The 12,383-nt window shown below is 46.8% G+C and overlaps 1 protein-coding gene across 15 annotated transcripts in view; it reads left to right on the top strand.

Annotated features, from left to right (window-relative positions):
* The window catches only part of adgrb3 (adhesion G protein-coupled receptor B3), a 920,539-nt gene that overhangs the window by 563,464 nt on the left and 344,692 nt on the right, over positions 1–12,383 (top strand). For all 15 annotated transcript variants that reach the window (XM_038800688.1, XM_038800695.1, XM_038800692.1 and 12 more), the window contains one exon: positions 8,714–8,816. In XM_038800688.1, coding sequence (XP_038656616.1) covers positions 8,714–8,816 — 103 coding nt within the window. The remainder of the gene's footprint in view (positions 1–8,713; positions 8,817–12,383) is intronic.

Here is a 12,383-nt window from a genome sequence, read left to right as displayed (position 1 = left end):
GGCATTTCCCTCTGCCCAGGGCTATAGTTACATTTGCACCCCCCTGACCTATTCACATTTTTCAGAACCTGTTGTAAATGTCCGTGAGGTATGAATTTTCAGTGAGGGTGAGTCATGTGGCGGGGTTCGGCAAGTATATTAAAATATACGTCCTTTCTGGGCGTGAACCTCTTCATGTGAAGAGAGATTTCAATTGTACCTTATAGCTAACCTGGCACTGGAGGACCTAAAGGTTGTGACAATTATCAGTTCGGGAGGGCGTAAAACCTTTGTGCTATCACAAAATCTGTTCCCCCCTAGCAAAGCCGGGGTATAAGAACTACAGGAATTAATGAAAATCTTGGAAGGGCATTTCTCTTCCTGACCACTCTTCATTGCAGAAAGATTTCATTTTCACTGCCGTGCTCAGGAAGAAGGTGAAAGCATTTTGCAATTTGTAGCAACGTTACATAGTTGAGCAAAGTACTGCGGGTTTGGTACAACACTAGCCAACACCCTTTGTGATAGGTTCATTTGTGGACTCTGCAATGAAGCCATGCAGAGAAAACTGCTGACTTTAACTCTGAAATCTCGAGTGGAAATCACCACACGCATTAAACCAGCAGCAAAAGAAACTTCACAGATTGGAGTTGGAGTGAATATCCACAAGGTGGAGTCTATCAAAAGCAAACCTGCGAGAAGTCTGCCATGTCTTCATTGTGCACAAGTGGGACATTGAGCAGCATAAGGAGTAAGGAGAATAAATGCAAGAATTGTGGCAAGCTAGTCAAATAAAACATCACCCGCAGATCAGATGTATACAAAAAAGTATACCAAAGCCTGCTCGTTGAGTCTATAAGTTGATCGACCAAACTCAAGACACCGTGGAAGGATATATCAGAATATCTTTAAGAGCTGAAACTAGGCATCTTCTCAGTAGGGGTGATCAAAAATGTTACTGGGCATTCCCAAAACCTGATGGTAACCAAGTCAAGATAGAAGTGGATATGGAAGCAGCTATAACATTAATACCAGAGACAATATACAGTCAGAAGCTAAAACACCTACCTTTATAACCATTGAATATTATTCTAAGGACATACACAGGAGAGGTTGTACCACTAAAAGGATGCATTATGGTGAAAATGGAAGTTAATGGTCAAATAGCGGGGTTGCCCCTTCACGTTGCCCAAGGAAACTTTCCTGCCTTATTCGGTAGAGCATGCTGCCATGAATCAACTGGTTGATTCAAAGAATGACCTACAGCTTTTGGAAAAGTATAAAAAGGTGTTGTGACAAAGATTGTTTACATTAAGAACCACAAAAGTTGGTAGAGATCCTAGAAGCACCACGTCTTCAATGTGACGCAATTGAGGTCATTTTTAGGATTGCTCAATTATTACGGTAAATCTGTTTCTAATTTAGCTACGGAATTAAAGCCATTACACATTATTATGTGTCAAACAGGCATGGAACTGGACTGAAGAATGCAAAAATGCCGAGCAAAACAAAGTTTTAGTAAGTCCAAGTTCTTGTCCACTGCAATCCAAAGTTGAGGTCACAGCTTGCTGGCGACACATCACCCTATGGCTTTGGCGTAGTTGGCCTCACACATAGTGCCCTCGGGAGAGGAACAGGCTGATAGCATTTGCTTCACAAACTCTTACTCGCGCAAAAACAAATTGCTCTCAGCTAGAAAAAGAAACTTTGAGCATCATATTTGGCATAACAAGGGTACATCATTGCCTTTATGGATGTAATTTTACGACTTTGATGGATCGCCAACCCTTGACGACAATCTTTGGGCCGTATTAAGGCATTCCTTCTTCAGCAGCTAACCAGTTACTGAGATGGGATTGAACATTGCCAGCATCGTAAATCGGAGATGCTTTATCCAGACTGCCATTACAAGTCAAACAAAAATCTGAAGAAAATGTTGTCAACATCTTGTATTTCACTCACATGGATATTGTATCTGTGACTATGTCTCAAATACAGAGATATATAAAAACCGATCCAGAGATAGAACAAAGAACAAAGAAAGTTACAGCACAGGAACAGGCCCTTCGGCCCTCCCAGCCTGCTCCGATCCAGATCCTTTATCTAAACCTGTCGCCTACTTTTCCAAGGGTCTACTTCTCTCTGTTCCCCGCCCATTCATATATCTGTCTAGATGCATCTTAAATGATGCTATCGTGCCCGCCTCTACCACCTCCGCTGGCAAAGCGTTCCAGGCACCCACCACCCTCTGTGTAAAAATCTTTCCACGCACATCTCCCTTAAACTTTCCCCCTCTCACCTTGAAATCGTGACACCTTATAATTGACACCCCCACTCTTGGAAAAAGCTTGTTGCTATCCACTGTGTCCACACCTCTCATAATTTTGTAGACCTCAATCAGGTCCCCCCTCAACCTCCATCTTTCCAGCGAAAACAATCCTAATCTACTCAACCTTTCTTCATAGCTAGCACCCTCCATGCCAGGCAACATCCTGGTGATCCTCCTCTGCACCCTCTCCAAAGCATCCACATCCTTCTGGTGATGTGGTGACCAGAACTGCATGCAGTATTCCAAATGTGGCATAACCAAAGTCCTATACAACTGTAACATGACCTGCCGACTCTTGTACTCAATACCCTGTCCAATGAAGGTAAGCATGCTGTATGCCTTCTTTTTTTAAAAAATAATTTTTATTGAGATTTTCAAAAACATATCCAAAACAGAAAATAACAACAAGAAAACAATATTAACAACAACAAAAGAAAAACACACTAACCCCCAAAACCAGTTATCGAGCACGGATCCCTGTGAAACACCACTAGTTACCTTTCTCCATTTTGAGACACTCCCTTCCACCACTACTCTCTGTCTCCTGTTGCCCACCCAGTTCTTTATCCATCTAGCTAGTACACCCTGAACCCCATACGACTTCACTTTTTCCATCAACCTGCCATGGGAAACTTTATCAAACATAATGGAGTATGTTGTGGACATGGTCCCCAAAGGTATGATGACACATCTTAAAAATCCCGACCTCTTTGGGTTTTCTAAATTTTTTTTAAAATCCAGACCTCAAGGCAGCATGTGGTGCAGTGGTTAGCACAGCGACGCACGCTGAGGACCCGGATTCGAATCCGTGCCCTGGGTCACTGTCCGCATGGAGTTTTCACATTCTCCCCATGTCTGCGTGGGTTTCACCCCCACAACCCCAAAGATGTGCCGGTTAGGTGGATTGGCCACGCTAAATCACCCCTTAATTGAAGAAAAATAATTGGGTACTCTAAATTTCTAAAAATAAATCCAGACCTCAAGCCCTACATCACGAGACTTGAGCTGACAGTCAAGAGTGGAGTTTTATTATGAGAATCCAAGTGATTGTTGCCCCGTGCTTGTGTAACAAGATCCTTGATCAACTACATGAGGGACATTCTGCTGTGGTGAGAATGAAAGAACTGGCAGCCGGGACTAGATGCCCAAATTGAAGAGAGAATGGGATAATGTCAATCCTGTACAAAACTGAGAAACACTCAACCACTGCTACCATTACATCCATGGGAATGGCCGACACAGCCATGGCAAAGAGTACACATTGATTAAGCTGGTCCAGTTGGGGGACATGTATATGTTCCACACTCTAAATGCCCAGAAGTCACAATTATGAAATCCACAGCAACCGAACAAACTATTGAGAGATTAGATGAGGTATTTACAAGGTTTGGTCATATGTGATAATGGAACTCAATTTATATCAAAAGAGTTTGAAGATTACTTAAAGTGAGATGATCTATAACATCAAATCGACTCCGTACCATCCTGCAATAAATTAATTGGTGAAACGATTTGTTCAGTCACTTAAACATGCAGTTAAGGCATAGAGAGGTAAAGGCAACTTGTCAAGGCTTAACAACTTTCTGATGTTGTATAGAAATATTGCACATGCGACAACATAGAGCTCACCAGCAATGCTACTCTTCAAGAGGAAACTAAGGACACAATTCGACCACTTGCTGCTTCAAAGATTGTCAATGACAACAAGCACAGATTGCTAGGAGGGAGCAATCTGAAAAAGTACAGTTTTCAACCAAGGAGAAGGAGTATTAGCCAGGAGCTATACAGCAAGTGAAAAATGGGTACCAGCTATCATCTTCGCAAAGATCGGTCCAATATCTTACACCGTACAGCTGAGAGAGTTTGGTGACATCATGCTGACCACGTAGGTTTCCTGAGACTTTACCAGAAGTATCTTCATCGAAATATATGGGCAGTGACATGTTGGAACTGAGACCGACAACAGAGGGAATTGCAGAATCTGTCCCTGCAGAATCTTCAGCACTGATGGAGACAGGCAGCAAAATAGCTTCTCAAGAAGTGCCACGAGCAAGAGAAAGGGAAGCCACCTTCGAGGTCTCGAGTAGCCAGAACCCGTAACGTTAAGTATTGCTTACAAGAGACATCCTCCAAAGAGACTGTCTTATTGAATATATCTATATGTACAGACAACAGAATGGTATAAAGTATTACAATGGATATTTAGTTAGGTCTACTGTTTTAAGTGTTAAAAAGAAAAGCCATTTGCACTAAAGGAGTAAGTGGGTAGGGGTGTTATGTATTCAAGTAATACAGCCTGCTGCTGGAATATCACGTCATCTGTAGTGATGTTAGCGGACTGTTTATATGGCTTTCAGTCCACCATCTTGCACTGTAAGAGCAGCATCTCCAAGTAAACCCCTGATGCACAATCAATGGATACGAAACATAGGTGAAGTCCGAAATATAAGTCTATAATTAGCAAGAAGTGAGCCCAGCAGCAGATGTACAGGAAATGGCCTGGCTGCACGGAAAACGGCTTCTTATACCCCACCTCGTAGGCGGAGCTACCTTCCTCTTAGCCAATAGGAATACGGAGAGCACGATACTTGGGCCAATGGGCAGCGAGCCCTCTGCACCACTGGCAGCTCACACCCCCAGGTACCGTAACGTAATACCCCTAGCCATACTACCACAACCCCACACTGTGTTTTTGTGAACTTAGAGCGTGGCGCCTCTACTCTTTTCTGTTTGCGGCAACTGTAGAAATACAACGGGCTGGATTCTCTGTCGGCAGGATCCTCCGCTTCACCAGCAGCGCACTCATGTCCGTGGATTTCCCGATGGCATGTGGGTGCCCACAATGGAAAACCCCATTGGCCGGCTTCCGTGACGGAGGAGCCCGCTGCCAGCAAGGGCACGCCGCACCAGAAAACGGGTGTGGCGGGATGGAGAATCACACCCAATGTCTTCCACTTCAGAATATTCTGGGGCATGATCAACATTTAGACTCCAAGATGGATCCAATTCCATTGATTGGCAAGTAGGTCTGACGAGTGCTACCTGTGCCAACATTTGGCTGAGAACACAGGAACACTTGGCATATTATGCCCCTATCCTCTTCTACACCAGTAGGTTGTTTTGGGGTAGATAGAAACTGAATAGATGGACTTGAGACCCAGGATTGGTCAACTCAGATCCAAAACTAATTTGTGGTCCTCAGACTGGCCAACATTATGACTGAAGTAAGCTGAAAGGACTGTACATTTTCAGTACTGGTTTTAATATATTATCAGCAAGTTTACAACATTTTAATTTTTTTCATTTGCATTTTAAAGCCCAGCAATATTCAAAATTGGGCAGAGATATTCAATAAAAAAATATGCTTTCACGAAAATAGCTGTTCTTTCAGTTTGAGATGGTCTGATGCATATGCTTGTGCCACATTGTGAATGCTGGGCAGAGTTTCATGGGCCCTGCAAGGCTCGATTTTACAGAGAAAGCTGGCTGAGTGTCAGCTGACAATCGCAACAACAACTGGCACTTAGATAGTGTGATTTAATCTTCATTAGTGTCACAAGTAGGTTTACTTTAGCACTGCAATGAAGTAACTGTGAAAATCCCCACACTCCGGCACCTGTTCAGGTACACAGAGGGAGAATTCAGAATGTCCAATTCACCCAACCAGCACATCTTTCGAGACTTGTGGGAGGAACCTGGAGGAAACCCACACAGATACGGGGAGAATCTCCGCACAGGCAACTAAGGTCACCTCAGCCAGGGATCAAACCTGGGTCACTCGTGCTGTGAAGCAACAGTGCTAACCACTGTGCTACCATGCAATTAACATTGTAAAGCCCTCGAAGGGTCTTCATGGGAGCAACTATCAACCAATTTGTGATGGTGAGCAACCCAAGGAGGTTTTAGGGCATTTGACCCAAAACCTGACTGAAAAGATACACTGAAAGGATTGTCTGAAAGAGGGAAAGAAGAAAGCTGGAGATGTTCAGGGAGAGAATTCCGGAGCATACCTTTTAGAGATGACAGCGTGTGAAGTGTGTCATGTGATGCAGTCTGTTTCACTTCAGCTTGGAGCAGGACTGTGATAAAATTAAAGAGGTTATCAGAGAGGAGGTTCTAAGTGGTTTGGCAGGCTTTAAAGTAGATTAATCTCCAGGACCAGATGAAGTGTTCCCAGGCTGTTGAGTGAGGCAAGGGAGGAAATAGCAGGGAAGCAGGTAATAATCTACAATTCCTTTCTGGTCACAGGAGAGGTGTCGGAGGACGGGAGGATAGCCAATGTGGCACCATTATTCAAGGAGGGAGGAAGGGATAAACCAGGAAGCTAGAGGCCAGTCAGTCTAACCTCAATGGTGGGGAAACTATTGGACAAAATTCTGAGAGACAGAATTAATCTGCATTTAGAGAGGCAGGGATTAATAAAGAACAATCAGAATTGTTTTGTTAAGGGAGGTCATGTCTGACCAACTTGACTGAATTTTTCAAAGAGGTGACGAGGTGTGTACATGACGCCAATGCATTTAATGTAGTCGACTTGGACTTTAGCTAAGCTTTTGATAAGGTCCCACATGGGAGACTGATGGGGAATGTCAGAGCAACATGGGATCCAAGGAAATTTGGCAAATTGGATCCAGAATTCACTGAGTGGCAGGAAGAAAAGGGTGATGGTGCAGGGTTGTTTTTCTGACTGGAAGCCTTTGTCCAGTGGGGTCCTGCAGGGAGCAATGTTGGGACCCTTGCTGTTTGTGGTTAACCAGCAATAAATGATTTGGACTTGAATGTAGGAAGGTTGATCAGTAAGTTTGCGAATGATACAAAAATTGGTGGGGTGGCAAATAGTGAGGAGGATGCGCTTAGAAAACAGATATAGACAGGCTGGTCAGATGGGCTGATCAGTGGCAAATGAAACTCAATCCATATAAGTGTGAGGTGATGCACTTGGGCAGGACAAACAATGCAAGGGAATACATGATGACCGGCAGGACCCGGGGAAGCACCAAGGATCAGAGGGACCTTGGTGTTCATGGGGCTGGTTTAGCTCACTGAGCTAAATCGCTGGCTTTTAAAGTAGACCAAGCAGGCCAGCAGCCTGGTTCGATTCCCGTACCAGCCTCCCCGGACAGGTGCTGGAATGTGGCGACTAGGGGCTTTTCACAGTAACTTCATTCAAGCCTACTCGTGACAATAAGCGATTTTCATTTCATTTCATTTCATGTTCACTGGTCCCTTAAGGTAGCAAGTCAGGTGGATAAAGTGGTTAAGAAGGCATATATTAAACCCCATGCCTTTATTAACTGAGGCATAGGGTTTAAGAGCGTGGAGGTTATGCTGGAACTGCATAAAATGTTAGTTAGGCCACAACGTTGGTATTGTGGATTGCAGAAATCAGGATGGAGTAAGGCCATGGAGCGATTTTAAATCCAGGATGATGCCCCAAATTAAACAGAAGTGTCAATCCAGTTCTCACAAAGTGTCACGCCAGTTCTCCAGCTTCATTCATTGTTGAATTATGCTTTCAAATAAAACAAGTCCGCCATAACTGTTGTATCTGTACTCCTTTCCGTTTGAAGAATTATATTTGAATGATTGATGAGATTAATTGCTGGTGAGACCACATTTACAGTACTGTGTACAGTTTTTGATTTTATTTAAGAATTGCATTAGAAGCAGTTCAAAAAAAGGTTCACTCGACTGATATCTGGGATGGCTGTTTTTCCTGTCAGGAATTGTCGGACAGGCTGGACCTGCGTCTATTGTAGTTTCGAAGATTTTGAGGTGATCTTCGTGAAACACTTACTGAGGGTAGTTGACATAGCAAATGCCGAAAGGCTGTTTCCCCTCATGGGAGGAACTAGAACTAGGGAAAACTGTTTAAAAATACAGGGCGGGTTTCTCCGTCCTGCCACGCCAGATTTCTAGTTCAACACGCCGTCGGGCTTCTCTGTTTCACCGGCTGGTCAATGGGGTTTCCCATTGTGGGGCAGCCTCACGCCGTCGGGAAACCCCCCGGGCTGCCGGCAAAATGCAGCATCCCAACGGCGGAGAATCCAGCCCAAAGGATCTCCCATTTAAAATGGAGAGGAAAAGAAGTGTTTTGTCTCAGACGATCATACGGATTTGGCACTCTCTTTGCCAGACAGCATTGGAGGCAGAGTCACTGAATATTTTTAAGGCAGAGGTAGATAGATTTTTGACCAACAAATGAGTCAAAGGTTATGGGGGGGGGGGTTCGGGGGAAATGTGGAGTTGAGGACATAGTCAGATCAGCCATGATCTCATTGAATGACAGAGCAGGCCCAGGGTGGGGGGTGTTGGGGGGCAAACGGCCTAGTCCGGATCCTAATTTGTACATTTATATGTATGTTCGAACCTTAATTTTCTCTTGCTTTTTAACCACTCCCGCAGAAATCACACCGTTGTGAACTCAAAAGTGATAGCCGTGACAGTAAGGCCAAAACCGCAAATCGCAGAATCTGTGCTGGAAATCGAGCTTGCACACTTAGCAAATGTAAGTACTTCTTTGTTTACTGTTGACCATTCCAGGAATATTAATCTTGAACTAGTTGGCAGTTCTAAAGGCTAACCTGTGATTTCTGCTTGGGAAACGCTCATATCGCACAGACTCACACCACCAGGGAACTGATCGGAGGAGGATCTGGTGCAAAGGACAGTGTTCCTCAATCGCAATATTTCAGTTTTCCCAGGCACAGTCTACCCATCCTGCAAAATCCATCCTTACATAGATTCAGTTCGTTCATGTTAATGTTAAACGAAGTACAATTACAATAACAAACTCCCTTAGGGAAGCCTAATCACTGTAACGTTAACTAACGCTTAAATCTTTATTGTCACAAGTAGGCTTACAGTAACACTGCAATGAAGTTACTGTGAAAATCCCCTAGTCACCACACTACGGCACCTGTTGGGGTGCAGAGATGGAGAATTCAGAATATCAAATTCACCTAACAGCACGTCTTTGGGGACTTGTGGGAAGAAACCAGGAAACCCGGAGGAAACCCACAGGGAGAAAGTGTGGACTCTGTACAGACAGTGACCCAAGCCGGGATTCGAACCTGGGACCCTGTCACTGTGAAGCCTCGTAACCCCCTTAACCTTACCTAATCTTTGGAAACTAAGGGACAATTTACCTACCCTGCACATCTTTGGACTGTGGAAGGAAACTGGAGCGCCCTGAGGAATCCCTCACAAACACAGTGAGAATGTGCAAACTCCACACAGACAGTTACCCGAGGTCAGAATTGAACAATGGTCCCTGACGCTGTGAGGCAGCAGTGCTAACCACTGTGCCGCCATGCCACCTTTAACCTACCAAAACTCTATTCTTTTACTCTACCCTGTCACTGCCTTCAAATTTGGAAGCAGGACAAGTAAAGTGATTTAATTGGCTGTGGTCATTCGCCTACATGGTCTAACCCAACATCATTGCCATCTCCTGCATTTAGTTCCACCTGTCCTCGTGCAGTCAACCCATCTACTTCAAGGGGCTCATCCGCTAATCACTAGACAGTGGGTTCCAATGTGCCCTGCGGTTCCTCTTTGACCTTCTTCATTCTTTAATTTGCAAACATCGGAGGCGGAATTCTCTGATAATGGGGCTATGTCCCCACGCCCGCAAGAAAGTGGGTGCGAATCACTCTGGACTTACCTGGAGAAAGTCCAGGGTGATTCTCCTTTTTGCAGGGGCTAGCAGGGCCCCTGTGTGTTCCTCGCAGCTCCGGCTGCCGATACGGGGCCCTGCACTTCCGGACGGGGGTCCGCGCACAGCGGCGGCCTCTCACAATATGGCGGACCCACACAGCGGCCGCGGGAATATAGGCCCCACCGAGATCCCGCCCTCCTGCCGATCGGAGGCCCCCCCAGTGACGGATCACCCCACCAGGGCGGCCGTGGACTGAGTCCACAGCTGCCACTCCGGGTGCCCGCCGGGTGGAACCATGAATGAACCATGCCAGGGAGAATCGTGGGAGTAGCGTCCGACCCAATCGCAGGTCCGACGCCCAATTCTTCGCCGCAGCGCCGAGCGCGATTGCAGCGCGGAGGCTCTGAGAATCCCAGCCCAGATCAGCATCTATTGATATATTGATGTGATCCAGCTCTGCCTCTCTCTCCTTTCTATAATAGTTGCCATGGTGTCCTACCAACAATTTCACACCAGGGGCGGGATTCTCCCCTACCTGGCGGGGTGGGGGTCCTGGCGTAGGGGAGTGGTGCCAAGCACTCCAGCGTCGGGCTTCCCCAAAGGTGCGGAATTCTCAGCACCTTTGGGGGCTAGGCCCGCGCCAGAGCGGTTGGCACCACGTCGACTGGGGCGAAAACCGGCACCAGCGGCCTTTCAGGCCCGCCGCCCGGTGCCGGGGCTGACCGAAAGGCCTTCGCCGGTTCCCGCATGCGCCGGTGGTGACGTCAGCAGCAGCTGCCGCTGACGTCACCACCGGTGCATGCGCGCTGGGGGATTCTCTTCTGCCTCCGCCATGGCGGAGGCCGTGTCGGCGGCGGAAGAGAAAGAGTGCCCCCACGGCATTGGCCTGCCCATAGATCGGTGGGCCCCGATCGCGGGCCTGGCCACCGTGGGGGCACCCCCCGGGGTCCGATCACCCCACGCCCCCCCCCCCCCAGGTCCCCGGGGGGCCGCTCGCGCCGCCGATCCCGCAGCCACCAGAGGTGGTTCAAATCTCGATGGCGGGACTGCGGCCCATCGCGGGCCGGAGAATCGCCGCAGGGGGTCGCCGCTTGACGTGGCGCGATTCCCGCCCCGCCAATTCCCGGGTGGCGGAGAATTTCTGCCACGGCGGGGGCGAGATTTTTGGCGGCCCCGGGCGATTCTCCGACCCTGCGTGGGGTCGGATAATTTCGCCCCAGATGTGTCAACATTTCGTTGGTAAAAGTTTTGGTACAACTAAAATCATTTTTTTTTTCTTTGTTGTTACATATGATGGAGGTATTGCTGTAAGGACAGCATGCATCGCCCCATCCCTAATTGCCCTGAACTGAGTAGCTTGTTAGGCCATTTCACAGTCAGCCATATTTCTGGGGGTCTGGAGTCACATAAGCCAGATTGGATAAGGACAATAGATTTCCTTTCCCAAAATAGGACATGAGTGAACCTGATGCTTTTGTAACAATCAGTGGTAGTTGTCATGGTTACAATTTCTGAGACTAGCTTTCAATTCCAGATTTTATTAATTGAATTCAAATTTCACCAGCTGCCATACTGGGATTTGAGCCCATATTCCCAGGAGCCTGGCCATGCAGATTAAAAGGGAAATGGCATTACCACTACCAATCTCCCCCAATCCTGTTATCCTAACTCTCTCAGACAGCAACAGGCTCCATGCATTAATCTTATTCTCATCTGATGGAACCTGAAGATGCTACTAAACCATGGTGCCTTGCTGACTGTACATCCAGTCAGCAGCGCCATGTTACTTCCACCTCAAGAATGTTACTCACCTGTCCAGCCAGCACACCTCGGACCCCCTTGTCGATGTTTGAGAAAGCTCAGTTTCTCCCAGGTTTCTAATCCCACCATCTCCACCCAAAACACAATCCAGAATCATCTCAAATTTCACGGCCCACAGTCTATCTTGCATGTCGGATCGCAGACTCCCAATGTTTCTGCCCGCACTGGCTATACTCTCGCTCTGCAATCGTCTCCATGCCCTGCCTCAACATGCTCTGCCAACTGGTCATTCTGCTTCATTCCCATCTGCCAGAACGGTCTACAGCCAGTGCGCCTCCTCCGCCAAGAAACCCTCTCCCTCAATCACACTTCCCTCGTGCAACAGCCTCCTCCGAATTTGCAACCTCAATCCTGTTTTTGGCCTTTTCCTAACTCCTCTCCAACTCCTTGATGGCTGTCACTGGTGAAGTAAACCTATAGAACATAGAACATAGAACATTACAGCGCAGTACAGGCCCTTCGGCCCTCGATGTTGCGGCGACCTGTGAAACCACTCTAAAGCCCATCTACACTATTCCCTTATCGTCCATATGCCTATCCAATGACCATTTAAATGCCCATAATGTTGGCGAGTCCACTACTGTTGCAGTCAGG

Source organism: Scyliorhinus canicula, chromosome 6 (assembly GCF_902713615.1).
Source record: "Scyliorhinus canicula chromosome 6, sScyCan1.1, whole genome shotgun sequence".
Taxonomy (NCBI): domain Eukaryota; kingdom Metazoa; phylum Chordata; class Chondrichthyes; order Carcharhiniformes; family Scyliorhinidae; genus Scyliorhinus; species Scyliorhinus canicula.
Note: the sequence above shows the minus strand (reverse complement) of the source record. Positions and strands in the feature narration are given on the sequence as shown.